The sequence below is a fragment of the Bos javanicus genome, chromosome 8 (genome assembly GCF_032452875.1).
Source record: "Bos javanicus breed banteng chromosome 8, ARS-OSU_banteng_1.0, whole genome shotgun sequence".
NCBI lineage: Eukaryota > Metazoa > Chordata > Mammalia > Artiodactyla > Bovidae > Bos > Bos javanicus.
The window spans coordinates 102349828-102377710 of NC_083875.1; the positions used below are offsets into that span (position 1 = coordinate 102349828).

General features: G+C 41.2%; 1 protein-coding gene across 5 annotated transcripts in view; it reads left to right on the plus strand.

The window, feature by feature from the left end:
* Positions 1–20963: 20963 nt before the first annotated feature.
* The window catches only part of HSDL2 (hydroxysteroid dehydrogenase like 2), a 68585-nt gene continuing 61665 nt past the window's right edge, over positions 20964–27883 (plus strand). Inside the window, exon 1 of one of the 5 annotated variants that reach the window (XM_061426501.1) lies at positions 20964–21080. In XM_061426501.1, the coding sequence (XP_061282485.1) occupies positions 21064–21080 (17 nt within the window). In that variant the 5' untranslated portion in view covers positions 20964–21063. The remainder of the gene's footprint in view (positions 21081–27883) is intronic. The other 4 variants (XM_061426503.1, XM_061426505.1, XR_009738216.1 and 1 more) reach the window with 4 other exon arrangements.

A 27883-nucleotide genomic window follows, 5' to 3' on the forward strand; every position in this document is an offset into this window, starting at 1 on the left:
TATAATTCATATTTTTCAGGTGCTATCAACTTGGTAGTCAGACTAGGTTATAATAGCTGACACACACTGAGTCTGACAGACTCTGCCCAATCTGTTGAATGATGTGCCTTCCTTCAAAGTCCTTCTCAACTGTTCGAGGAAGAGACTTGAACGTGTTTCCCACCTACTCACTGACCTCTCTGCCATCGTGAGTTGTATCCATTTTCCTGAGCGCATCCCTGGCCCTGATGTAGTCATTTCCATGTGAAGCGCCGAGTAAGACCAGTCCAGAGGACTTGAGCATTTGTGCTGAAGGTGCTGTCTTCAGTCCCTGACCGGTAGTGGCACGTGCCAGCCCATGTCGAAGTTGCTGTGGATTTTCAAGAATAATTTTCCTTTTGTCATACTATATCACCGAGGTCCCAGTGTCACTCAGAGTTTTTAATAAAACAGACCTTTCCATTTTTATTCTGAGAAAGTCCTTTGAGATTTAGGCATGAGTCTGAGACAAGGCCAGAGAACAATTTGAGTGATAATCATTACCCTCTTTAAAGAATCATTGCCCTTAAGCAGTGAGCTTTTGTCCTTAAAACTGGTACAACTGGGACAATCTACTCTCTACCCTGAGACTCTGGGTTCCCAACCAGGGGGCTGCATTCAGTCCCTGGTAAGGACACTAGATCCCACATGAGGACAGCTAAGGGTCGGCATGCTGCAGCGAAGATGCAGTGCAGCAAAATAAATTTTTTTAAAAAAATAATCATCACATTATTTAGAAATAATTGACAGTGTTGTGTTTTTTAATCATCTTTCAGTTAGAAGAATAAATTTTCAAGATTTTTTTTAGAAGGAACCTTGAGTGGTTTCCCGAGTCTATATATTCCATCACTTATCTAAGGTAAAACTTCAGTAGATGAAGAACTGTTGAGTCAGGAACGCTGTAACTATAGCCCTACTTTCCTTCAGCATCGTATAACTGTGATGGAAAAGACTGATCCTTAGAAGAGCTTTTCTTCATCTTTGAAATTTAGATAATTATTTAGGCTATGTCTGTAAGTCTTTGATTTTTCTAGAATCAGTCTAATGGGCAGTTCTCAGACCCCATCTAAATCAAACCATCAGCAGTAGTTGGCTGTTCCCTCTTCCTTGATGGGCTTCCCTGGCGGCTCAGTTGGTAAAGAATCCGCCTGCAATGTGGAAAACCTGAGTTCCATCCCTGGGTTGGAAAGATCCTCTGGAGAAGGGGTCCACTTCAGCCTGGAGAATTGCGTGGATGATACAGTGCATGGGGTTGCGAAGAGGGGGACACAGCTGAGTGACTGTGACTGGCTTTCTTCCTTGATGCACTTTCTTCACTAGTTCTCAGGAAACTGCATTTTTGTTACGTTTTTTGTCTCTGGTCACTGCCATCTTCTTGCCTGGTTCTGCCTTAACAGCTTTCAAATATTTCAAGACCCAGCCTTTGACCTTCTTTTCCTATACTCACTCTCTTGATACGTCTTAGGGTTTTAAATATCCTCTATAGCCTGAAGAGTACCAAATTTCTCTAGCCTAGAACTCTTTCTTGAACGTTAGGTTGGTTGTTCCTAGTTGGGACCAGGCAGGTTCCCATCTCAGAGTCCTTTATACTTGTTGTTCACTCTTCCTGGAACGCTCTTCCCCCGCATGGTTTGCTCCTTCATTTCTAGAATCCTTCATAGCCTTCCTTGCATGTAATTTTCCCAGTAAGACCTTTCTGGGCCACTCTTACTTGAAACTGGATATCATGCTCACCCCTGTTATTTCTTCTCCTCCCTGCTTTATTTTTCTCCTTATTCTGACATACATAACCTACTTGTTTTATTCATTGTTTGTCTCCCTCCACTAAAATGTAAAAGCATTAAGGCAGTGATACTTGTGTGTGTTTGCTGATGTATTCTTAACAACTGGAACAATGCCTCCCACGTAGTAACCAGTGACTATCTTATTAAATAAATACGTGAAACACGTTGTTCCTTGCAGAGACAGTCTTTCTTTTGATTTTGAAATTTTGTTTTAAATTTATGTTAAGCTTTGTTTTCTTCCTTAGCATTGCTAACTAGTTATTTATTGGATCTCTGATCATTTCAATATTTATTTGGTTTCCCTCATAGCTGAGTTGGTAAAGAATCTGCCTGCAATGCAGGAGACCCTGGTTTGATTCCTGGGTTGGGAAGATCCTCTGGAGAAGGGGAAGGCTACCCACTCCAGTATTCTGACCTAGAGAATTCCATGGACTATATAGTTGCAAAGAGTCAGATAAGACTGAGCAACTTTTCACTTTCACTTTGTCTGTTTTCTTCCTTAGCATTGCTAACTAGTTATTTATTGGATCTCTGATCATTTCCATATTTATTCTTTAGTGTCATGTTTCTGTTTTTCCTTTACTTTCTGTACAACTTCTCAAGCCTATTTTCTCCAACCATAATTCAGATTTCTATAGTAGTGGTTTGATTCCTTTCTATTTTTATGTTTTAAAATTATATAATTTTATTTTTCTCCTCATTCTTTCAGTTCTTGTCAGATTTTTTCTTTTTTTCATCTCATGGTATTATCTTACATATACATGTACATATGTATTTTATTGAAGTATAATTGATTTACAGTGTATACATATATATATAGAGAGAGGTACAATATAGCAGAATTAGATATAGATATGTGTATAGGCATTGGTTGGTATGTATGGTTGCTATGTATACTTGTATTTCTAAGTTTTGTCTGCTGAGAGAGCCAATGACACCCCATTAACTTTACCAACATTTTAGTTACTAAATATCAGTCCCCAATAAAAGGAACCAGGACTCCACAGAGAAGTCATTGATTCTAGGGCTGCAGAAATAAAAATAATACATGAGCCTAGAGCAACTTGCGGAGAAGGCAATGGCACCCCACTCCAGTACTCTTGCCTGGAAAATCCCATGGACGGAGGAGCCTGGTGGGCTGCAGTCTATGGGGTCTCGAAGAGTCGGACACGACTGAGTGACTTCACTTTCACTTTTCACTTTCATGCATTGGAGAAGGAAACGGCAACCCACTCCAGTGTTCTTGCCTTGAGAATCCCAGGGACGGGGGAGCCTGGTGGGCTGCCATCTATGGGGTCGCACAGAGTCGGACACGACTGACGTGACTTAGCAGCAGCAGCATCGAAGTACTTTTAAAATGATAGGGACTTGCCAAAAGGGCACAGGAGTCTAGCTGAAAGATCTCCCAGGGACCAAAGGGGGAATAGTTTGAGCAACAAAATAAATAACAATAGTATTATACAGCCTTTAAAGTAAAATAATGAGTTAATACTTACATAAATAAATAATTGAATAAGCAAATAAGGGGGAAAGGATAGCTCTTACAGAAGAATTCTAATTAATAAGCATAGAAGGAATACAGGGAATAGAAAACCACTATTAGAATAATTGCTGCAGACAAGATCCACCAATTAATGCTAAAATTAGTGAGCAAACCTTAAGAAATAGGATAGTGGCATAATTTCAAAGTATCTCCCCTAAGATATTTATTAATTATGGAGAAAAATAATAACTTTACAATGAAATCCACCAGACACCATCTCAGCTAAGCAGTCAAAATTAGCAGTAATGTGACATGTTGACGTGAACTGATAAACTATTGATAGACTGCACTGGCAAGGTTACATTGCTGCTATCATATCCCATTCCAAAATGCATAACTCAGTCTAACCCCGAGAAGACATCAGAGAAACTCAAATTGCAATTAAAAAAAAATATTTTTTCTTGAAGAATTGACAGACTTTTCAAGACTGTCAACACCATGAAGGACAAGCAAAGATTGACAAAATATTACAGATTGTGGGCAACTAATGAGACATGACAACTAAATGCAGTGTGAGACTTTACAACAGAAAAGGACATTAGTAGATAAATAGATACAATACAAAGGCTATTTGTTTTCTGTTGCTGTGTGACAAACTGTTGCTCAGTCTCGCAGTCCTGTCTGACTCTTCTAATCCCATGAACTGTAGCCTGCCAGGCTCCTCTGTACATGGGATTTTCCAGGCAAGAATACTGGAGTGGGTTGCCATTTCCTTCTCCACTGTAACAAATTACCACGTACAAGTTTAGAAGCTTAAAACAATACAAATTTTTATCTGGCAATTCTATAGGTCGGAAACCTGCATGGGCTTGACTGAGTCTCTCCTTAATCTCACAATGCAGAAGTTAAGGAATTGTCCAGTTTAGGCTTTTATCTGGAGCATTCGGGGAGCGTCGGCTTCCAAACTCTTTCCTGTTATTGCAAGAATCCAGTTCCTCCTGACCGTAGATCCTAGATTCCTGTTTCCTTGCTGTCAGCCAGGGATCACCCTCAGTTCCTTCAGATTAAGGCAGCAGCATTGCTGAGGCTAGTCCTTCTGATACCCTCGATCTGTAGGACTTCTGCTTTCTTCCATCAGCCAGAGAAAGCTGCTGCTTTTAAGGGCTCTTATTTGAGTCCGGTAATCCCTGTTTCTTAAAGTCAGCTAATGTGGAACTTTAATTAGACCTGAAAAATCCCTTCACAGCAGTACTTACAATTAGTGTTTAAATAACCAGGGAATGGGAATATTGTTGGATGGAAGGTGGGAAAAACTGCTAAAATTCTGCCTACCCCACACCATCTGTAGTTCGCTAATAATGTATGATTATTAATTTATTAGTTGATTATTGTACAGTGGTTATGCAAGAGAATAATATTAGGGGAAGCTGGACAGCGTATTCAGGAATGCTCTGTAGAAATTTTACAGTTTTTCTGAATGTCTACATTTATTTCAAAATAAAAATTTAATAAACTTACACGTGCTAGTTGCTCAGTCGTGGCTGACTCTTTGCCATCCCATGGACTGTAGCCCACCAGACTCCTCTGTCCATGGAATTTTCCAGGCAAGAATACTGGAGTGGGTTGCCATTTCCATTTACATAAATTATTAAGCATAATCATAAAATGACCACCAAGGAGAATTTGAGAAATTGATATCAAAGGCAAAATTGGAAGGTCTTTTTTTTTTTTTTTTTGGCATTGCCACATGGCATGTGAAATCTTAGTTTCCTGATCATAGATCCAGCTTGTAACCCCTGAATTGGCAGTGTGGAGTCTTAGCTGCTGGACCACCATGGACGTCTCAAAGATTCTTTTATGTACTTTTCTAACCCCATTTCTAATCTCTCCCATCCCAGTGCAAAGAATGGTAATCCTGAGTTCTATGATTACTCATTCTTGCTTTCTTAATAGTTTTAAAAGGTGTGCAAATTCCTAAACCATAGGAACTTTATATAAACAGTGTAATATTTTTAATATCTTTTTGTCACTTGATTTTTTCACTTAATATTCTGATTCTGTGGTTAATTCCATGTGTTTCCTTAATTTTCAGTGCAGTATTTCTCAATGAGAATATGCTGCAATGTATCCCTTCTTCTCTTGATTGATATTTGAGTGGTTTCTAGTTTCTGCTTCTTGTGTTATTATAAATAATTTTTCTGTGAATATTTTGGTACCTGTCTCATGAGGCACTCAGAGATTTCTCTAGGTTTGACAATTTAGGTTATGCATTCAAAAGTCATGAAATTTGGTAATCTTCATCTTTACTGTGTTTCCAAAGTGATTTTATCCATTTTCACTACCACCATTATCAAGTATTTGAAAGCTCCCATTGCTCATACCCTCAATTGGTCAATTGGTATTGTAACTAATACAAGTTTAAAATTTTGCCATTGAGTCTAAAAATGTCATATGTGCCCTAAATTTTCACTTTTTGATTATTAATACAATTGAATATTATCTCATATTTTACTGGCCAGTCACGAATCTTCTTCAGTATGTCTGTTGATGTATTTTACCTTTTTTAAATTCCTATTTGACTGTTGTTTACTTATTGATTTTTAGGTGTCCCTGGTAATAGCCATAGTAGATACCTTCTTCCCAGAATGTGGCTTCTCTTTTCATTTTCTTTGTGTTATCATCTGATGAACAAAAACTCTTAATTTTAACAAAATAAAAGGTCTTAATCTTCTTTTGTTTATGTTTTGGTCCTTTTGCTTAAGTTTCTATTCAGTATTATACCATAGTTCCTGTACAGTAAGACAAGAAACAGAAATGAAAGCTATGAATATTGGAAAGGAGAAAGCAAATTGCTATTATTTGCAGTTAGGAGGATTATATAGAAAAATCCAGAAGTATGTAAAAGGTATTAAAATTAATGAGTTTAGTAGGAAATCTAGGTATAATCAGAGTACATGAAAATCAACTGCATTTTATATACCAGCAACAACAGTGAGAAAATATCACTGAAAAATGGTAATACCATTGCCACAGACCTGTACACCTAAAATCTGTTAAAAGTATAAAAGTTTTATTTTGTACATTTTATCACATACACAGACACACAGAATGCCATCAAATTTTGTATGAAAGCAAAATTAAAGATACTTAGAAATACATGTGACCAAGTATCTGTTGTATCTTATGGAAAGAAACTTAGAAAAGACAGCCTAAAGAAGTGATACACCATGTATGGACTGCTGCTGCTGCTAAGTCGCTTCAGTCGTGTCCGACTCTGTGCGACCCCATAGACGGCAGCCCACCAGGCTCCTCCGTCCCTGGGATTCTCCAGGCAAGAGCACTGGAGTGGGTTGCCATTTCCTTCTCCAGTGCATGAAAATGAAAAGCAAAAGGGAAGTCGCTCAGTCGTGTCCAACTCTTCACGACCCCATGGACTGCAGCCTGCCAGGCTCCTCCGGCCATGGGATTTTCCAGGCAAGAGTACTGGAGTAGGGTGCCATCGCCTTCTCCCATGTATGGACTAGAAGACACTAAATTGTAAAGATGTAGATATTCAAAATGATCTATGGATTCAAGGCAGTCCCAAGTGATTTTCCCAGGAGTTTGATGAAGTAACTTCTATAATAACTTAAGACAATCTTGATGAATAACAACGTAAGAGGACTTGCCTCCCCAAGTATTAAAATTTAAAAAGACAAATAATCAAGAACATGCAGCATTTCCACAGAGATAGATAAGTTATTTAATGGAACAGATCTGTATATAAATGAAAACTTGATGTAGGACACAGGAGACATTTAGATCAATTGGGGGGAAAAAGTGGACGTTGATCTCTACCTCATTCCAAATATAGATAACAACCACCTTAAAGTTGCTCCAGGTGACTCAGAAAGGAAAGGCAAAGTTTTTAAGCTTTTAGAATAACATTTAGGAGACTGTCTTTATGATTTCAGGATAGAAGACGAATTCTTAACATAATTTCAACTTAAAGACATCCATACTTGAGTACTTCTACTCCTATATGTACATAACCTAGAGAAATTTAAAATATGTACTAGGAGACATATGAAAGACTCTTCATAGCACCACTGCTATTCTATGCTATTATTATTCTATATAATATAGATGCAAATAACCCAAATGTCCATCAAGAGAGATGGGCAAATAAATTGTGGCATAGGCACATGATGGAATACTATACAACGGTGAAAAAGAATAAAACACAATAAGTAATGATATGGATAAGTCAAACCAAAATACTGAATGAAAAATAAAATCAGAAAATAACTGTATGCTAAGATACTATTTCTATAAAGTTGGAAAGGAACCACCACCATGCAAAGCTGACCAATGTATTATGTATACACACACACACACACACACACACACACACACAAACACATGCACAATTTTATAAAAGACAAAGGAGAAGTAAAGACAAAACTCAGAGGTGACTTTTAGAGAGGAAGCAGGGAGGTGGAAATCAGAGAAGCGCATGACTCATGATTTCTAGTTCTTTAGCTGGGTGACAGTTTCACATATGTTTATTATTATCTCATAATTTACATATATATCATACATATTTTGGATGTGTCAAATATTACACATGCACAAAATCTAGCCTATTTCTGTCAGCACGGATATAGGTCCCCAAACCTCATGCATTAGGGTAGCGTTTCTCAGCCTCAGCACATTTTGGATGGGATAGTTCTCAGGGAGATGGGATGTACTGTCCTGTGTACTGTAGAACACTTAGCGGCATCCATGGACTGCATTCACTAGATTCCGGTACCATCCCTCACATACATGGGACAGCAGAATGTTTCTAGACATTCATTCACAAATATTCTCTGGGGTGTAAATTCCATTAAGAATCATTGCCTTAGACATTTCCCTTAGTTTCTTCTAAATTCATTCAGTCATTTAAAATAGTGTGTGTGTTTTTTTTAATTTATGTAGCATTATAAGATTTAAAATTTTTTAAATAAGCTTTATTGTTTAGAACAGTTTTAAGATGTACAAAAGAATTGTGAAGATAGCACAGAGTTCTTGTATGCCCTACACCGGTTTCTATTATTATCTTACATTAGTTGGACATAGTTGGACATACTTGTTACAATTAATGAATCAATATTGATACAGTGTTATCATCTGTCACCCATATTTTATTAAGATTTCATCAGTTTTTACCTAATGTTGTTTTTCTGTTTCAGGATCCCATCCAGGATACCATATTACATTGAGTTATCATATCCCCTTTAGGATCCTCTTAGCTGGGACAGTTTCTCAGACTTTCATTTTTTGTGATGACCATGACAGTTTTGAGGAGTACGGGTTAAGTATTTTGCAGAATGTCCTTCAGTTGGGATTTGTCTGATGTTTTTGCTCACAGTTAGATGAGGTTATAGATTCTGGGGAAGTTTATAGAGGAATCACATTATGTCAAGGATACATATTATGAATATGGCTTTGTTGACTTTGATCACCTGACTGAGACAATATTTGTCAGCTTTCTTCACTGTTATTTTTTTCCCCTTTTCATACTGTACTCTTCAGAAAGAAGTCACTATTGTACAGCCCATACTTAAGGAGTGAAGAGTTACTCTGTATCTCCTTGTCATCCCCTTCTGACTTCAATCTTTCCCAGCATCAGGGTCTTTTCCAGTGAGTCGGCTCTCTGCATCAGGTGGCCAAAGTATTGGAGCTTCAGCTTCAGCATCAGTCCTTCTAATGAGTATTCAGGGTTGATTTCCTTTAGGATGGACTGGTTTGATATGCTTGCTGTCTAGTGAACTCTCAAGAGTCTTCTCAGTTCGAAATACCACAGTTCAAAAGCATCAATTCTTCGGTGCTCAGCCTTCTTTATGGTCCAACTCTCACATCCATACATAACTACTGGAAAAATGATAGCTTTGAGTGTATGGACCTTTGTCAGCAAAGTAATGTCTCTGCTTTTCAATACACTGTCTAAATTTGTCATAGCTTTTTTTTTCAAGGAGCAAGCATCTTTTAATTTCATAGCTTCAGTCACCATCTGCAGTGATTTTAGAGCCCAAGAAAAAAAGTCTGTCACTGTTTCCATTGTTTCCCCATCTATTTGCCATGAAGTGATAGGACCAGATGCCATGATCTTAGTTTTTTGAATGTTGAGTTTCAAGCCAACTTTTTCACTCTCCTCTTTCACCCACATCAAGAGGCTCTTTAGTTCCTCTTATCTTTGTGTCATAAGGGTGATGTCATTTGCATATCTGAGTTTATTGATATTTCTTCTGGCAATCTTGATTCCAGCTTGTGCTTCATCCGGCCTGGCATTTCACATATCAGTTAAATAAGCAGGGTGACAATATACAGTCTTGCTGTACTCCTTTCCCTATTTGGAACCAGTCCGTTGTCCCATGTCCATTTCTAGCTGTGACTTCTTGACCTGCATACAGATTTCTTAGGAGGTAGGTAAAGTGTTCTGGTATTCCCACCTCTTTAAGAATTTTCCAGTTTGTTGTGATCCACACAGTCAAAGGCTTTGGCATAGTCAATGAAGCAGAAGCAGATGTTTTTCTGGAATTTCCTTGCTTTTTCTATGATGATCTCTGGCTCCTCTGCCTTTTCTAAATCCAGCTTGAACATCTGGACGTTCTCAGTACACATACTGTGGAAGCACTAGTCCTTATTTTGTCAAATTTCAGATAGCTGCTGGACCTTTAGGTCTATCCCATTTATTTTCTTAAAAATGGTTCTGAGTTGTTTCTTAGAAGAAACACTTGTTAAATGTCACTTTCTTCCTTAATTTGGATACAAATTGGAGGGTATTCTTCATATTGTGGTAGGGTTATGTCAGTTTCCTAGTTTATTATACTAGAAATTTTCTCTGGTTCAGGTTCATTTTTTTTTTCATTTTCCTGGACTTCCATTTTCCCTGCAAATTATGTGATAACTAATGACTTTCATTACAATATTCCCACTGTTCTCTGGCAGCTTTCTATACTGTCTTTCACCAGTCCTTATCATGATTCTCCCTTAACTTATCTATGCCTAAACAGTTACCTAATGTGAGATTCACCCTAGTCATTTCAAAGACGGAACGTGGAGGAATAGCTGTGAGTAGAGTAGCAGAAGGAAAGGGACAACTCCTTTTTTTCACCCGTCTTTTCCCATTAACCTGTTGCCTGTAACTCTTCCCATCTGAGCTGAAGTTGGCTTACTATAATGAGTTGACTTGCCTTTACTGCCTTGGTATTCCTTTTGTCTACAGATATATGAGGTCAATACATATTCTAGATGCCTATTGGACTTCCCTGGTGGTCCAATGTTTAAGAATCCACCTTCCAATGCAGGAGATGCAGGTTCGATCCCTTACCGGCTGATCAGGAACTAAGATCCCACACGTCACAGGGCAACTCAGCCCATGCACCACAACTGGAGAGGCTGTGTTTTACAACAAGAAGCACCTGCGTGCTGCAACTGGAGCAAGCCCACGAGCCTCAATGAAGAGCCCACATGCTGCAGTGAAGATCCAGCACAGTGAAAAAAAAAAAAAAAGATGTCTATAATATTGTAAGTGTTCTTATATGAGACAAAATAGTCCCTTCTTAGCAATCTGAGACCATATCTTTAATAGGAAATACTTATATTTTTCACTAGAATAAGCCTTCACTCTGGTCAAGTCAAACCTTCCCCTAAAATTTTTGATACAACTGTTTAACAAGGAGTCATATCTGGCTATTGATTGGTTAGAGAATATATATATTTTTTCTTTGTCCTTATTTGCCCTTGGTTGAAATAGTCTTGTGCAAAAATCTGGTCATAGTTTACAAGGTTGGTGGAATGGTTCTTGCAATGCCAGACAACTGGAAAAAATGATTGCTGTCCCTCCCCAGTGTAGTTCTAGAAGATGTTTGCTTCATGTGATCCTCCAGGGCACCAGGCAAACATTCAGCCTTGAGCAGGCAAACAAGCAAAAGGTCAGTAGCAGAAAAACGAAAGAACAATCTGGAGGATTTCGCTATGAGAATGTTATTTATGTAACTGGAAAAGCAAGTCTTCCCACCTCCACACCCCACTCTTGGAGGTGGAGGATTGGTTGTATTAGAGGATAATGTCTTCATATAGCCTCTCTTCTCCTGGAGCAGTGGGAGTAGGAGACCTTAATCAAAAATTTAATTTAGTAGAGTGTAGTGGGAGGATGACACCTCTGAGAATTTAATTTGGCATACCAGAAAGACATGGGGGAATTCCAAAGTCTGGTCTTTGTGTAGCAAACTAATGGCCAGCAAGAGATAGATGGCTCAATTATGGGCCTGATCCTTAAGCTAACTTAAAATGTCCATATTTTCCCAATGGTAGGCACAGTTGGAAAGTTAGAAGATAAAAAAACTGACATTGTTCCTCAGTATAAAATGATAAAATGCTATCTTTATAGTGAGCAGGGTTGAAGCTATGTTGATTACAGAAGAATCAAATGTTTCTTTTTCTCGGCTTGGAAAGAGTACATGTACTCACAGTAGACTACTGTATCTCAGAAGTAATGCCTGAGTTTGGGAGAGGTGGGTGTGTTTAACATAGTAGTCACTTACTGGATACCAGGAAGAATTAGGTGAGACTATCTCCAAGGGAAGTGGACTTGGAATACCTACAACCATCACGGATCTCTTGCTAAAGTCATATTCTAAACACAATGAGTAGGGGACTTTCCTGGTGGTCCAGTGGCTAAGACACCACACGCCTAGAGCAGGGACCAGGTTGGATCCCGGGTCAGAGAACTAGATCTGCATGCCCCAACAAGGACCAAAGATCCACAGTGCTGCGACTAAGACCCAGCGCAGCCAAATAAAGAAAGATTAACAAAAATAAATACAATGAATAATTCACTCTTGGGAAAATGGCTAGGGAAGGGAGGATGGATGTTAGCGTGAGACCAACTCCTGTGAGCAGGGCTTGGGAGTTCCTGAAAAGTGGTGGAAATATTAAAGACAATTTTAAAGAAAGAAATCTGAACAAAACTAATGCTCTCAGGGAAAAATGCAGATATGAAACCAAGGATCTGGTTGGTTCCAGAGGGAACTCCCTTCAGTGGTTTATAGTCTTTTGATACTTTGCCTTGAGACAAAGTATCATTTAAGAGTTAGGTCCAGATACATATAACAGAAGACAAAAAATAATAGTGCCCGAGATAAAAATTTATTCATTGTGCAAAAGAAGTAATGGTTTCAGGGCTGCAATGGCATTCCATGTTTATCAAAGATCCAGTCTCCTTTATGTTCTGTTATGCGAACATACAGCTTTCATTCTTTTTTTTTTTTTTAATTTTATTTTATTTTTAATCTTTACATAATTGTATTAGTTTTGCCAAATATCAAAATGAATCCGCCAGAGGTATACATGTGTTCCCCATCCTGAACCCTCCTCCCTCCTCCCTCCCCATACCATCCCTCTGGGTCGTCCCAGTGCACTAGCCCCAAGCATCCAGTATCGTGCATCGAACCTGGACTGGCAACTCGTTTCTTAAATGATATTTTACATGTTTCAATGTCATTCTCCCAAATCTTCCCACCCTCTCCCTCTCCCACAGAGTCCATAAGACTGTTCTATACATCCGTGTCTCTTTTGCTATCTCGTACACCGGGTTATTGTTACCATCTTTCTAAATTCCATATATATGCGTTAGTATACTGTATTTATGTTTTTCCTTCTGGCTTACTTCACTCTGTATAATAGGCTCCAGTTTCATCCACCTCATTAGAACTGATTCAAATGTATTCTTTTTAATGGCTGAGTAATACTCCATTGTGTATATGTACCACTGCTTTCTTATCCATTCATCTGCTGATGGACATCTAGGTTGCTTCCATGTCCTGGCTATTATAAACAGTGCTGCGTATGCGAACATACAGCTTTCATTCTTAACATCACAAGATGTCTGGAAGCCCTTTAAAGAAGCTTTCCCAGAAGTTCTTCCCAATATCTTCCGCTTACCTCATTAGCCTTAATTTGGTCACATGGCCACCCCTAGTCAAGGGAGGCTGGAGAGATGCAATGTTTTTACTGGGCATACTGCCACCTCTAATAATAGAGATATACCATTGGTAAGAAGTGGAGAATGTGTAATGGGTAGGCAAATAAGTCTGACACAGCAGTTGTCATGCAGAGAGAGAGAGAGATGGGTTTCCCTGGTGGCTCAGATGGTAGAGAGAGAGAGAGAGAGAGAGAGAGAGAGAGAGATGGGTTTCCCTGGTGGCTCAGATGGTAAAGAATCTGCCTGCAACGCAGGAGACCAAGATTCGATCCCTGGGTTGGGAAGATCCCCTGGAGGAGAGAATGTCTACCCACTCCAGTATTCTTGCCTGGAGAATTCCATGGACAGAGGAGCCTGGCAGGCTACAGTCCATGGAGTTGCAAAGAGTTGGACCCAACTGAAGTGACTTAGCACACACAGCACACAGAGAGATGGTAGTTCCCTCATGTAAGCCTCAGCTCTTTGGTAAAGAGCTGTGTGGGAATTGAGTAGTAAACAAACCAACAGAGCGAAAAATGGACTATGGCCTGATCCACACACCCACTCCACTACTGTACTCAGGCAAGGAAGCAGTTGTCTACTGAGGGAACTGTCTCCAAGAATTGTAAGAGCTGGCTAGCTGCAAAGTGAGGAAAACCCACACTGTGCCTTTGAGCAGGGGGAGTATCAGAAAGCTAGGTGAAGACCTAGGTGGGTTCTTAGACAACTGCCCCCTAACTCCCTTTCCTGTATATTATAGGAGAAAGTTCACCTTTGAAGGAGCTATGGAAAGGGGAAGGCTAGTTCCTCTCGTGGTTTCAAGACCAAAGCAGCTGTTCCAAGCATCATGTCCAGAAATAACATTAGAAGAAGAAAGCTGATATATTCAGTGGTCTCTTTCTTAAAGTCAGAAAACCTTCTCCAGCAGACCTCACATTTGCCAGAACTAGAAAACATATCCACTGCTAAGCAAGACATTGACTAGTGAACAATGATGTACACACAATGGCTTTTATTGCAATACTGTTTATAAAAAATAAAAACTATTGAAATACCATCACAAGTGGTAACATTAATTTGGAGTACATTCATATAAAAGAAAACCATGAACCTAAGATAGTCTTGGACCTGGGATCAGGGACCTTTTACTGGAGTGCCTGAACCTGGACAAAAGGAGTTCATGGAGCAACAGAATACAAAGAAACTATAAGGGACTAAAAACAGCTGAATGCATGGCAGTCAGGGTGATTATGAACAATTATACAAAAAGGCCACAAACCAACGGCCACTTCTGAGGTGCCTGGAGCAAAAGCAGGGTACTGAGCGTGATCTCTGCACACAGCACCACCACAAGGGTGGCAGACCACCTAAGCCACCCCTTCTGTCAGACCCATGGAGCTGCCCCTACCCTCACTCCATTTAAGGAGAGCTAGCAAGGGCACCTGTAACTTGTTTTCTCTCCCTAGTGCTGCAGTACAAGTCCCAGGAAAGCCTTGCCTGAATTTCTCCTCCAGCCTCTTATAAATTTCTGCTGATTAAAGAGTCTAAGGACCCGGGTGGATAACACATCTCATTTTTTAAATTTAAGGTGAACTTTTAGGTATAAATTTGAAAAGATGTTTGTGATACACTAAGTAAAACAAAAACAGGTTCCAAAACAATAGAGTATATATAATCTCCCTTTTGGGCTTCTTTGGTGGCTCAGATGGTAAAGAATTCACCTGCAATGCTGGAGACTTGAGTTTGATCCCCGGGTTGAGAAAATCCCCTGGAGAAGGGAATGGCTACCCTCTCTAGAATTCTTGCCTGGAGAATTCCATGGACAGAGGAGCCTGGAGGCCTACAGTCCACAGGGCCGAAAAGAGTTGGACATGACTAAGTGAGTAACACTAACAATCTCCCCTTTGCTTTTTATTGTTCAGTCACTCACTTGTGTCCGACTTTTTGCGACCCCATGGACTGTAGCACACCAGGCTTCCCTGTCCATTACCAACTCCTGGAGCTTACTCAAACTCATGTCCATTGAGTTGGTGATGCCACCAAACCATCTCATCCTCTGTCACTCTCTTTTCCTCCTGCCCTCCATTTCCCAGCATCAGGGTCTTTTCCAATGAGGCAGCTCTTTGCATCAGGTGGCCAAAGCATTGGAGCTTCAGCTTCAGCATCAGTCCTTCCAATGAGTATTCAGGGTTGATTTCGTTTAGGATTGACTGGCTTGATCTCCTTGCAAGTCCAAGGGACTCTCAAGTGTCTTCTCCAGCACCACAGTTTGAAAACATCAATTCTTCAGCGCTCAGCCTTCTTTATGGTGCAACTCTCACAGCCATACATGACTACTGCAAAAACCATAGCTTTGACTATATGGACCTTTGTTGGCCAAGTGATGTCTCTGCTTTTGAATATGCTGTCTAGGTTTGTCATAGCTTCCTTTCAAAGAGCAGGAATCTTTTAGTTTCATGGCTGCAGTCACCGTCTGCAGTGATTTTGGAGCCCAAGAAAGAAAAGTCTGTCACTGCTTCCATTGTTTCCCCATCTATTTGTCATGAAGTGATAGGACCAGATGCCATGATCTTAGTTTTTTAAATGTTGACTTTTAAGCCAGTCTTTTCACTCTCTTTTCACCTACACATCAAGAGGCTCTTTAGTTCCTCTTCTGTATCTGCAATAAGGGTGGTGTCATCTCCATATCTGAAGTTATTGACACTTCTCCTGGCAGTCTTACCTCTAGCTTGTGCTTCATCCAGCCCAGCATGTAACATGATGTACTCTGCATATCAGTTAAATAAGCAGGGTGACAATAAACAGCCTTGATGTACTCCTTTCCCAAATTTGAACCAGTCTGTTCTATGTCTGGTTCTAACTGTTGCTACTTGACTTGCATACAGGTTTCTCAGGAGGCAGGAAAGGTGTTTTGGTATTCCCATCTCTTTAAGAATTTTCCACAGTTTGTTGTGATCCACCCTTTTGCTTTAAATGCAATCAAAATCTATATTAAAATTTCAGAGCATACATGCCAAACTATTAACAATGATTATCTCTCAAGGGTGATATTACAGAGAAAGTTTCACTTTTGTTAGATTGTTGGAATAATGTACTATGAGAAAAATACAGACATTATAATACAGCAAAGAGGTTAATATCTTATTGTTACTAATTAAATGAGTGGCAAAAAGTCATTGAACAACAAAAGGTACAGCGAGGAGTCCTGCTGGGAAGATTTGGTACATTGTCAGAAACCACTGTTGTATACGCAAAACCCCCAAGGATTTCTCCATTTCACCTTCTAAAGTAGGGTGTGCTATCTTGTGGGTGAAAGAAAAGAAAGTTTCAAGTGATCCCTGACTCTTCAAATGCCCTTGAAAGCACCTGCTCTTAGTCACATGGTATTGTTGGCTTCTGCTGCTAAGTCACTTCAGTCGTGTCTGACTCTGTGTGACCCCATAGACGGCAGCCCACCAGGCTCCCCCGTCCCTGGGATTCTCCAGGCAAGAACACTGGAGTGGGTTACCATTTCCTTCTCCAATGCATGAAAGTGAAAAATGAAAGTGAAGTCACTCAGTCGTGTCCAACTCTTAGCGACCCCATGGACTGCAACCTACCAGGCTCCTCCGTCCATGGGATTTCCCAAGCAAGAGTACTGGAGTGGGGTGCCATTGCCTTCTCCATTGTTGGCTTCTAACCATCAAATAATAATTTTACATTTGACTGAAGGAACCTAGAATATCTTAAAAGGCAAGTTGAAAAATTACAATGGCAAATTACAACACACTAAAGCAGTGTTTTCCAAATGGTAGGTTATGATCCATAAATGAGTCATTGAAATAATGTTGTAGGTTACAATCAACTTAAAAAAAAAAAACAGGGTAGTATACAATGGATTGAAATAAAATAGAAAAGTTAACTAGGTCTGGATAAAAAATTTATTTATGTGGGTTGTGGTCAACAAACTTGAGTGCATTATACACTTAAAAAATATATTATTATACAAGGTCAGGATTAGAAGAATCCTTATTTGATAATTTAAGATTAAACTTGTTTTTAACATCATGTGTGTGTGCTCAGTCATGTCTAATTCTTTGGGACCCAAAGGACTGTAGCCCACCAGGCTTCTCTGTCCATGGCATTTTCCAGGCAAGAATAACAGAGTGGACTGCCATTTCCTACTCCAGGGGATCTTCCCCAACCGGGGATCCACGCTGAGTCTCTTGAATCTCCTGCATTGGCAGGCGGATTGTTTATCACTGTGCCACCTGGAATGCCCCTTTTAACATATCCTTTGATATTTCAATTTAAGTTCATTTTCAATCTATGTGTTTGAAAACCACTAACACTGAAGAATTAAACTTGACAGACTTTAGAAGTCAAACTGAAGGCACATTTGCTTATTCTGTGATAATTGAAAAAATAGTAATACAGATTAGACCATCACATCCTGTTTTACTGATATAAAGCATTATTTTAAGGAACTTAAAATTTATGCATCCTCTTATTTCCCCTTTATAACGATCCTATAAAGAAATTTATGTTATTTTTGCCTTAATCCAAATCAGATTATAGCATATATCACAACGTTAACAAATTAACGTTTTGCAGTATTATATAATTGAGAATTTTAAAATACCAGTGCCATCTAGTGGTTATTCTCAACACGTTTCCTTTCTCTTGGGTATATACCCAAAAGTGGAATTGCTCTTCTGTATGTAGACATCCAGTGGCTGGTAACTATGCTTTAACTTTTGGAGGAACTGCAAAACTGTTTTCCAAAGTGGCTATGCTATTTTACATTCCCACCAGCAATGTTTGAGGGTGTCAACTACTTTACATCTTGGCCAACACAGTAATTTCCATCTTTTTTTTTTTTTTTGGCTGCACCAGGTGGCATGCAGGATCTTAGTTCCCTCACCAGGGTTGAAACTCAGGCCTCCTGCAGTGAAAGTGAGGAATCTTAACCACAGAACTGCCAGGAAAGTTGCTCCATCTTTTCTATTACAAATATCCAGAAGGCAATGGCACCCCACTCCAGTACTCTTGCCTGGAAAATCCCATGGATGGAGGAGCCTGGTGGGCTGCAGTCCATAGGGTCGATAGAGTCGGACACGACTGAGCGACTTCACTTTCACTTTTCACTTTCATGCATTGGAGAAGGAAATGGCAACCACTCCAGTGTTCTTGCCTGGAGAATCCCAGGGACGGGGGAGCCTGGTGGGCTGCCGTCTATGGGGTCACACAGAGTCGGACACGACTGAAGTGACTTAGCAGCAGCAGTGGGTGTATAGTGAAATCTCACTGTGGTTTTGATTTGTGTTTCCCTAATAACTAATGCTGTTGGGCCTCCTTTCATGTGCTTGCTGGTTGTTCACGTTTTCTTTGGAGAAATGTCTATTGCAGTCCTTTGCTCATGTTTAAATTGGAGGTTGCTCATCTTTTCCTTGCTGGAGTTGTAAGAGCTCTTGATAGATTCTGGATACCTTATCAGATGTATGATTTGCAAATATTTTCTCTCGTCCTATAGGTTGTCTTCACTTTCTTGAATGAATGGAGAGGATTTTTTTCACCTAACAGTTTCTATCATCACTCTTTTCAGAACACCCAATATGTCAACTCCTGGAGAAGGCAATGGCAACCCACTCCAGTACTCTTGCCTGAAAAATCTCATGGACAGAGGTGCCTGGTAGGATGCAGTCCATGGGGTCGCTAAGAGTCAGGCACGACTAAGCGACTTCACTTTCACTTTTCACTTTCATGCATTGGAGAAGGAAATGGCAACCTACTCCAGTGTTCTTGCCTGGAGAATCCCAGGGACGGGGGAGCCTGGTGGGCTGCCGTCTATGGGGTCGCACAGAATTGGACACGACTGAAGCGAGTTAGCAGCAGTAGCAGCAATATTTCAACACAGTGTTAAAGAATCTGCCTGCCAGTGCAGGTGACAGGGGTTTGATCCCTGGGTTGGGAAGACTGCCTGGAGAAGGAAATGGCAACACACTCCAGTATTCTCACATGGAAAACCTATGGACAGAGGAGGCTGATGGGCTGTAGTGCATGGGGTTGCAAAGAGTTAGACAGCCTAAAGAACACATTGGTTACTCCTCATTCCTCTTACATAGGGAGAGACCTTGGCTTTGCTTGGTCCAGCTGTATCTCCATCGACTAGCACCCATAATTGCTAATACTTCTTGAATAAGTAAATTCTCTGGAGTCTCTAAGGACCATATCATAGATGGAAAATTCAAATGCCTATGACACTGGAAAGTGATATAAATGAGTAAAGAGAGATATTTAATGGCTTCTGATAAAAGGGAGACTTCAGTTCAGTCACTCAGTCGTGTCCAACTCTTTGCGACCCCATGGACTGCAGCATGCCAGGCCTCCCTGTCCATCACCAACTCCCGGAGTTCACCCAAACTCATATGCATCGAGTTGGTGAGCACATATCCTATTTCCAGGTTAGTTTCTTCAGCTAGTCCTCACATAACAAGATTATCCTGTTCTACCTCTTCACCCTTGTTCTACCCTGTTCTACTCTCAGACAGCAAGGAGATCAAACCAGTCAATCCTAAAGGAAATCAGTCCTGAATGTTCACTGGAAGGACTGATGCTGAAGCTGAAGCTCCAAGACTTTGGCCACCTGATGGGAAGAACTGACTCCTTGGAAAAGACCCTGATGCTGGGAAAGACTGAAGGCGGGAGGAGAGGGGGGCGACAGAGGATGAGATGGTTGGATGGCATCACCGACTCGATGTACATGAGTTTGAGTGAGCTCTGGGAGCTGGTGATGGACAGGGAGAGTGCTGCAGTCCATGGGCCATAAAGAGGCGGACACGACTGAGCGACTGAACTGAACTGAACCTCTTCAAAACAGAATTTCTTCACGTCTCCCTAAAAGTATTGTGCCAGTCTCTAGTTCATTAGGGTAGCTGAGTTATGTCCAAGGTATACTACAAAAGCAATACTAAGTCCCAGAATTCACCTTATTCTAGCACTGAGCCTGGATGTTTCCTCGCCGAGACATTGACAAAGAGTAGAAAAACCAGAGTTAGCTCTGAGTTCTTCGGCAAGACTGACTACTGCAGAGCTCTGATTCAGAAGCTACTCCTCACCACAGGGCTGTCTAGCTGCACTCCGGCTGGCTTTAGTCCAGATTCAGTGGGAGAGTCGAAATGCGCCGCTGGCCGGCTTCTAGGAGAAGAGTGTGTTTATCTGCCCAGGAAAAGCGTTCCTAAGACGGGCCTCCCAGGGCGCGCGGGCAGCCAGGCGTCCTGGTGCCAGCGTGGACGGCGAGGGGACCAAGAGCCAAAGTCCGCTGGGAGGCAGCATCTCAGCCTTCAAGGTCCCTAATGCACATCTCAAATGGCCATCCTCCCCACGCCCCCCCGGCAAAGGAATTCCGCGTGGCAGCGCGGAAACGTTCATAGGCCGGGAAAAGGCGTACTCGGCGGCTGACGCGCCCAGTACCTCTAGACGCGCAGGCTGGAGACCAATTGTCACCGTAGAGACCCCGCAGGAGGGGCGGGGCGGAGTTGTTTCTCACAGAGCTTGCGCGTAGCGCCTGTTTCCAGAGGGCAGGCTGCGGAGCGAAGGAAACCAGCGTCGCGCGCCACCGAGGCCCACTGCGTGCGCAGGCGCACTCAGCCACCTCCCGCCTCTTGGAGCGCCCGGCACCTCCCCGCAGAGCTCGGGGGCGGGGCCCCAGGGGCGGGGTCTGGGGCGGGGCTAAATGCTGGGGGAAAATCAGCCTTTCTGTGGTCGCTCGTTGAGTCCGTTGTCGCCTCTGACTTCGATCTGCCGCAATCATGTTGCCCAACACTGGGTAAGCATAATTTGGCTCCGTGGGGGAGGAAACCGGGCCAGGCGGAGTGGATAGCTTGGGTGGCCCTGACCCGGCGGTAGGAGGATTAATGATACTGCTCGGAGCGATCTGGAACGCTGTTTGGCCCTGAATGCAATGTTCCTCTAACCTGCGGTAACTTGTGAAAAGTAGCGCAGAGGTATGTACTTCAGGGTGTCAGTCGTGTTAATATCTCACACATAAAGGATCCGGAGTGACGTATCCCGCTGCCTCTGGGGCGGGTCCCAATTTTGGGTTTAGACATACGGCTGCGTGTCCTGCTGGAAGTAGCGAGTTCTGGGTGAAAGGTCACCGGAACTCTTGTGCACTTAATGAGTCCCCCACTTGTTCAGAACTCTCAATTCTGGAAGGAGAAAATAAGGGGTGTTTAAAAAGGGATTTCAAGTTAGTAACAAACTAAGCTAACCTTAAAGGATGAGTGTCTTTGGCGAGGCTTTTTTTTTTTTTTTACTTTGAGATGATACTAAGTTGTGCTAAAATACACATAAGGTTTGCCATCGTCACCGTTTTTAAGTGTACAGTTAAGTAGTGTTAAATATGTTTGCACTGTTGTGCAACCAGTTTCCAGAACTTTTTCGACTTGAGAAGTAAACTCTGTACCCTCCTCCCATCCCATTCTGTTTTCCGTTTATGTACTGTATGGATGTTTTGAGCTGAGTGACATGTTCGTTCTGAAGTTAGCTTGAAACATACAGGCACGTGGCCAAAAGACTTAAACACCTCAGAACGGTGAGTTTCCTTATTCTTAACTTTCAATCCCCTACTTACTCTCTGGTGGGTTTCCAAAGGTACTCTGTGTATTTATAAACATATTTGGGTACACAATCCTAAACACGTACAAACACACTCCCCACTTTACAAAATAGTAGCAAAGCCCCGTTTTACATCTTGCTATTTTTACCTGTCATTTAATATGTCTTGGGACATATTTTCAGTACATTTAGATCCTTCTCACTTTTAATGTTCTATTTATTTAACCTACCCCCATCATTGGATGGGGCTTCCCTTCCCTGGTGGCTCAGAGGATAAAGCATCTGCCTGCAATGCAGGAGACCCGGGTTCGATCCCTGGGTTGGGAAGATCCCCTGGAGAAGGAAATGGCAACCCACTCCAGTATTCTTGCCTGGAGAATCCCATGGACAGAGGAGCCTGAAGGGCTACCATCCACAGGGTCGCAAAGAGTCGGACACGACTGAGTGACTTCACTTTCACTTTCATTTTCATCATTGGATACCGGATCATTTCTGCTTCAGTCATGTCCTACTCTGTGTGACCCCATAGACAGCAGCCCACCAGGCTCCCCCATCTCTGGGATTCTCCAGGCAAGAACACTGGAGTGGGTTGCCATTTCCTTCTCCAATGCATGAGAGTGAAAAGTGAAAGTGAAGTCGCTCAGTCCTGTTGAACTCCCAGCGACCCCATGGATTGCAGCCTACCAGGCTCCTCCGTCCATGAGATTTTCCAGGCAAGAGTACTGGAGTGGGGTGCCATTGCCTTCTCCGAGATCATTTCTAGTCTTCTGTTACTCCATCTTTGCTGCCATGATTATCCTTGTATTCACATATTCACATATCTTGTTTTTCACATATTTGAGTGTATCCACATAATAAATTCTTGGCAATGAAGCTGCTGGAGCAAAGAATGTAAGCATTTCAAATTTGATCAGTTCAGTTCAGTTCAGTCGCTCAGTCTTGTCCCACTCTTTGCGACCCCATAAATCGCAGCATGCCAGGCCTCCCTGTCCATCACCAACTCCCAGAGTTCACTCAGACTCACATCCATCGAGTCAGTGATGCCATCCAGCCATCTCATCCTCTGTCGTCCCCTTCTCCTCCTGCCCCCAATCCCTCCCAGCATCAGACTCTTTTCCAATGAGTCAACTCTTCACATGAGGTGGCCAAAGTACTGGAGTTTCAGCATTAGCATTATTCCTTCCAAAGAAATCCCAGGGCTGATCTCCTTCATAATGGACTGATTGGATCTCTTTGCAGTCCAAGGGACTCTGAAGAGTCTTCTCCAACACCACAGTTCAAAAGCATCAATTCTTCGGCGCTCAGCCTTCCTCACAGTCCAACTCTCACATCCATACATGACCACAGGAAAAACCATAGCCTTGACTAGACGAACCTTTGTTGACAAAGTAATGTCTCTGCTTTTGAATATACTATTTAGGTTGGTCATAACTTTCCTTCCAAGAAGTAAGCGTTTCTTAATTTCATGACTGCAGTCACCATCTGCAGTGATTTTGGAGGCCCCCAAAAATAAAGTCTGACACTGTTTCCACTGTCTCCCCATCTATTTCCCATGAAGTGATGGGACCGGATGCCATGATCTTCATTTTCTGAATGTTGAGCTTTAAGCCAACTTTTTCACTCTCCACTTTCACTTTCATCAAGAGGCTTTTAAGTTCCTCTTCACTTTCTGCCGTAAGGGTGGTGTCATCTGCATATCTGAGGTTATTGATATTTCTCCCGGCAATCTTGATTCCAGCTTGTGCTTCTTCCAGTCCAGAAGTTAAATAAGCAGGGTGACAATATACAGCCTTGACATACTCCTTTTCTTATTTGGAACCAGTCTGTTGTTCCATGTCCAGTTCTAACTGTTCCTTCCTGACCTTCATACAGATTTCTCAAGAGGCAGGTCATAGTTAATACCAAAAGCTCTCCAAAGAGGTTGCACGCTGAAAAGAATTAATGCGATTTCCTAACCCAATATACTGGTAAACAGCAAAATGTCTGATTAAAAAAAATACTTGTTTTGATAATAAAAATCTAACTAGAGAAAAAAATGGCACCTCATTATAGTTAAAATCTGCACCAAAGAGTGAGGAAGCAGATCTTTTTATATGTTTAAAGCAGCAGTTCTTGTTGAGGAGTATTTTTGATTCCCATAGGACATTAGGCAATATCTGGGAACACATTTTATTGTCACAATTTAGTGGGGTGCTACTGGCATCTAATGGGGGGTCCAGGGATGCTGGCAAACATCTTATAAGGCACAGGAGAGCCCTCTACAGTAAAGAATTATCTTGTCCAAAACGTCAATAGTGTAGAGATTGAGAAATCCTGGTTTAAAACCATCTGTGTATCTTTCCCTTTGCCTGGCTTACACAGTTAGGCTTTTGATTGATCTCTGAGATCTCTCTACTGAAAAGTAATTTGTTCTATATCATACATGTTAGAAAATTTTTCTCAGTGTTTTTTCGTTGCATCTTGAGTTTGATGATGCTATTTGTTTATCATGCAGAACCATGTGGTTTTATTGAATCAGAGTTATCAATGATAATCAAGTTATCTTTTAAGACTTTTGTGTTTTTGTGACAAAGCTATAAAAGGCCATCTTAAACAAAGATTTTTTTAATTTATAAGTATTCTTCTGGAATTTTTGTGGGCTTCCCCTGCCCCCTCCCCACCAACTCAGATTTCAGCATAGCAAGTGAGTTAGGAAACCCACTTCATTTTGGTTCAGATGGCTGGCTGTACAGTTTTTCCAGCACCATTTACTGACTATTTGTTCTTTCTGTTAAAAATTCCACCTCTGAATTCTTGTATGTATAGGGATCTTTTTTATTCTATTACTTTGGTCTATCTGTTCATGTACCAGTGCTAAATTATGTTAATTACTCTAATTTTATAAAGTGTTTTAGTATCTTGGAAGGCTAGTTACTGCCTCATCTGGATTTTTTTTTTCAGAATTTTCTTTGTTACTTTCAGATGTTTATTTTTCTAAATGAACTTTAACTTGTATAGTGTTTTTTGAAGTGATTGTTTTTTTTCTTTAAATAGTTAAAGATTCATCACATTTACCATGATTTTGAGGTACTAGGGAATTTTGGTATGTTGTAGTGCTAACTCTGCATTAGCAAGTTTTAGTCATCTACCAGTAGTAATGAGGAATTTGGAATCTTTTTGCTTTCTCACCTTCTATACTCTGGTTCTGATGCTTTAGAAATGGAGGTATAGACCCAGTGGTTTTCAGGTTAAGAGGAAAGCGGACTTTGCCCTTGTTTGTGCCAATGCCTGAGACCTTCAGCGTGAAAATACCCTTCATCCTACTGGGAATCAATCCAAGTGGACCAAAGGCAAAGGAGTAGAGCTTTTTTTTTTTTTTCTTAAATTTATTTTATTAAAGTATAGCTAATTTACAATGTTGTGTTAATTCCTGCTGTATGGCAAAGTGAGTCAATTATACATATATATGTACACACACACTAACATATATGTGTGTGTTAGTTGCTCAGTTGTATACGATTCTTTGCAAACCTATGGACTGTAGCCCACCAGGCTCCTCTGTCCGTGGAATTCTCCAGGCAACCATTCCCTTCGCCAGGGGATCTTCCCGACCCAGGGATAGAACCAAGTATCCTGCATTGTAGACAGATTCTTTACCGTCTGAGCCACCAGGGAAACCCACAAACATATATATGTATATATATAAACTGATAGCTTATGGGGAACAATGTCGGATTCGTGATCTCTGAAGAAGAGTTAGCTTTGGGACCAGGGATCAGGCTTGATCACTGAAGAGCTTTTGTGTGGCGGAGTTTTATTAAAGTAAGAAAAGAGACAGACAAAGCTTCTGACATAGACATCAGAAGGGGTCGGAGAATGCCTCCCTTTGCTAGTGTTAGCAAGGGAGTTATATACTTTTTAAATTAGTTATTACAGTAAATCAAAAGAATGTCTCAAGGTTGTAAAATTTTTACCAGACCCACTCCCACAATTTACATTTTAGGATAACAGATTAGAATTTAACAATAGAAAGATCCTACCAGACCCACTCCCATAATATACATTCTAAAATATCAGGGTTAATAGGAAGGTTTTCAGGAAGGAGAAACTGTCCTCAAGCAGGATACTTTGTTGTTATATAATCCCTAGTACAAAGTTGAAACTGAGTTGTTTGTTGTGTTATCATCAGTTCTGGGCTTAAAGGAAAAAAAAAAAAAAACAAACAAACATTTTATGTGATTAAGACTAAGAAATGTAGAGGGAAAAAAAAAGTTTGTCCTTTTCTCCTCCTCAAGAACCCCAGACCCCTCTCTCCTTGGGGAACCCCGGACTTCTTATCAACCTGCCTAGGAACTGACTCTCTCAAAACCATAATGGAAAAGGATATGAACATTCTTTTTCATGTGGGAGGATTAATGATACTGCTCGGAGCGATCTGGAACGCTGTTTGGCCCTGGATGCAGTGTTCCTCTAACCTGCGGTAACTGGTGAAAAGTAGCGAAGAGGTATGTACTTCAGGGTGTCAGTCGTGTTAACATCTCACAGATAAAGGATCCCAAGTGAGGTATCCCGCCGCCTCTGGAGAGGGTCCCAACTTTGGGTTTAGACATACAGCTGCGTGTCCTGCTGGAAGTCTCGAGTTCTGGGTGAAAGGTCACCGAAACTCTTGTGCACTTAATGAGTCCCCCACTTGTTCAGTTCAGTTCAGTTCAGTGGCTCAGTCGTGTCTGACTCTTTGCGACCCCATAAATCGCAGCACGCCAGGCCTGCCTGTCCATCACCAACTCCTGGAGTTCACTCAGACTCACGTCCATCCAGTCAGTGATGCCATCCAGCCATCTCATCCTCTGTCGTCCCCTTCTCCTCCTGCCCCCAATCCCTCCCAGCATCAGACTCTTTTCCAATGAGTCAACTCTTCACATGAGGTGGCCAAAGTACTGGAGTTTCAGCTTTAGCATCATTCCTTCCAAAGAAATCCCAGGGCTGATCTCCTTCAGAATGGACTGGATGGATCTCCTTGCAGTCCAAGGGACTCTCAAGAGTCTTCTCCAACACCACAGTTCAAAAGCACCAATCCTTCGGCACTCAGCCTTCTTCACAGTCCAACTCTCACATCCATACATGACCACTGGAAAAACTATAGCCTTGACTAGACAGACCTTTGTTGGCAAAGTAATGTCTCTGCTTTTGAATATGCTATCTAGGTTGGTCATAACTTTCCTTCCAAGAAGTAAGTGTCTTTTAATTTTATGACTGCAGTCACCATCTGCAGTGATTTTGGAGCCCAGAAAAATAAAGTCTGACACTGTTTCCACTGTTTCCCCATCTATTTCCCATGAAGTGATAGGACCAGACGCCATGATCTTCGTTTTCTGAAAGTTGAGCTTTAAGCCAACTTTTTCACTCTCCACTTTCACTTTCATCAAGAGGCTTTTGAGTTCCTCTTCACTTTCTGCCATAAGAGTGGTGTCATCTGCATATCTGAGGTTCTGGAAGGAGAAAATAAGGGGTGTTTAAAAAGGGATTTCAAGTTAGTAACAAACTAAGCTAACCTTAAAGGATGAGTGTCTTTGGCGAGGCTTTTTTTTTTTTTTACTTTGAGATGATACTAAGTTGTGCTAAAATACACATAAGGTTTGCCATCGTCACCGTTTTTAAGTGTACAGTTAAGTAGTGTTAAATATGTTTGCACTGTTGTGCAACCAGTTTCCAGAACTTTTTCGACTTGAGAAGTAAACTCTGTACCCTCCTCCCATCCCATTCTGTTTTCCGTTTATGTACTGTATGGATGTTTTGAGCTGAGTGACATGTTCGTTCTGAAGTTAGCTTGAAACATACAGGCACGTGGCCAAAAGACTTAAACACCTCAGAACGGTGAGTTTCCTTATTCTTAACTTTCAATCCCCTACTTACTCTCTGGTGGGTTTCCAAAGGTACTCTGTGTATTTATAAACATATTTGGGTACACAATCCTAAACACGTACAAACACACTCCCCACTTTACAAAATAGTAGCAAAGCCCCGTTTTACATC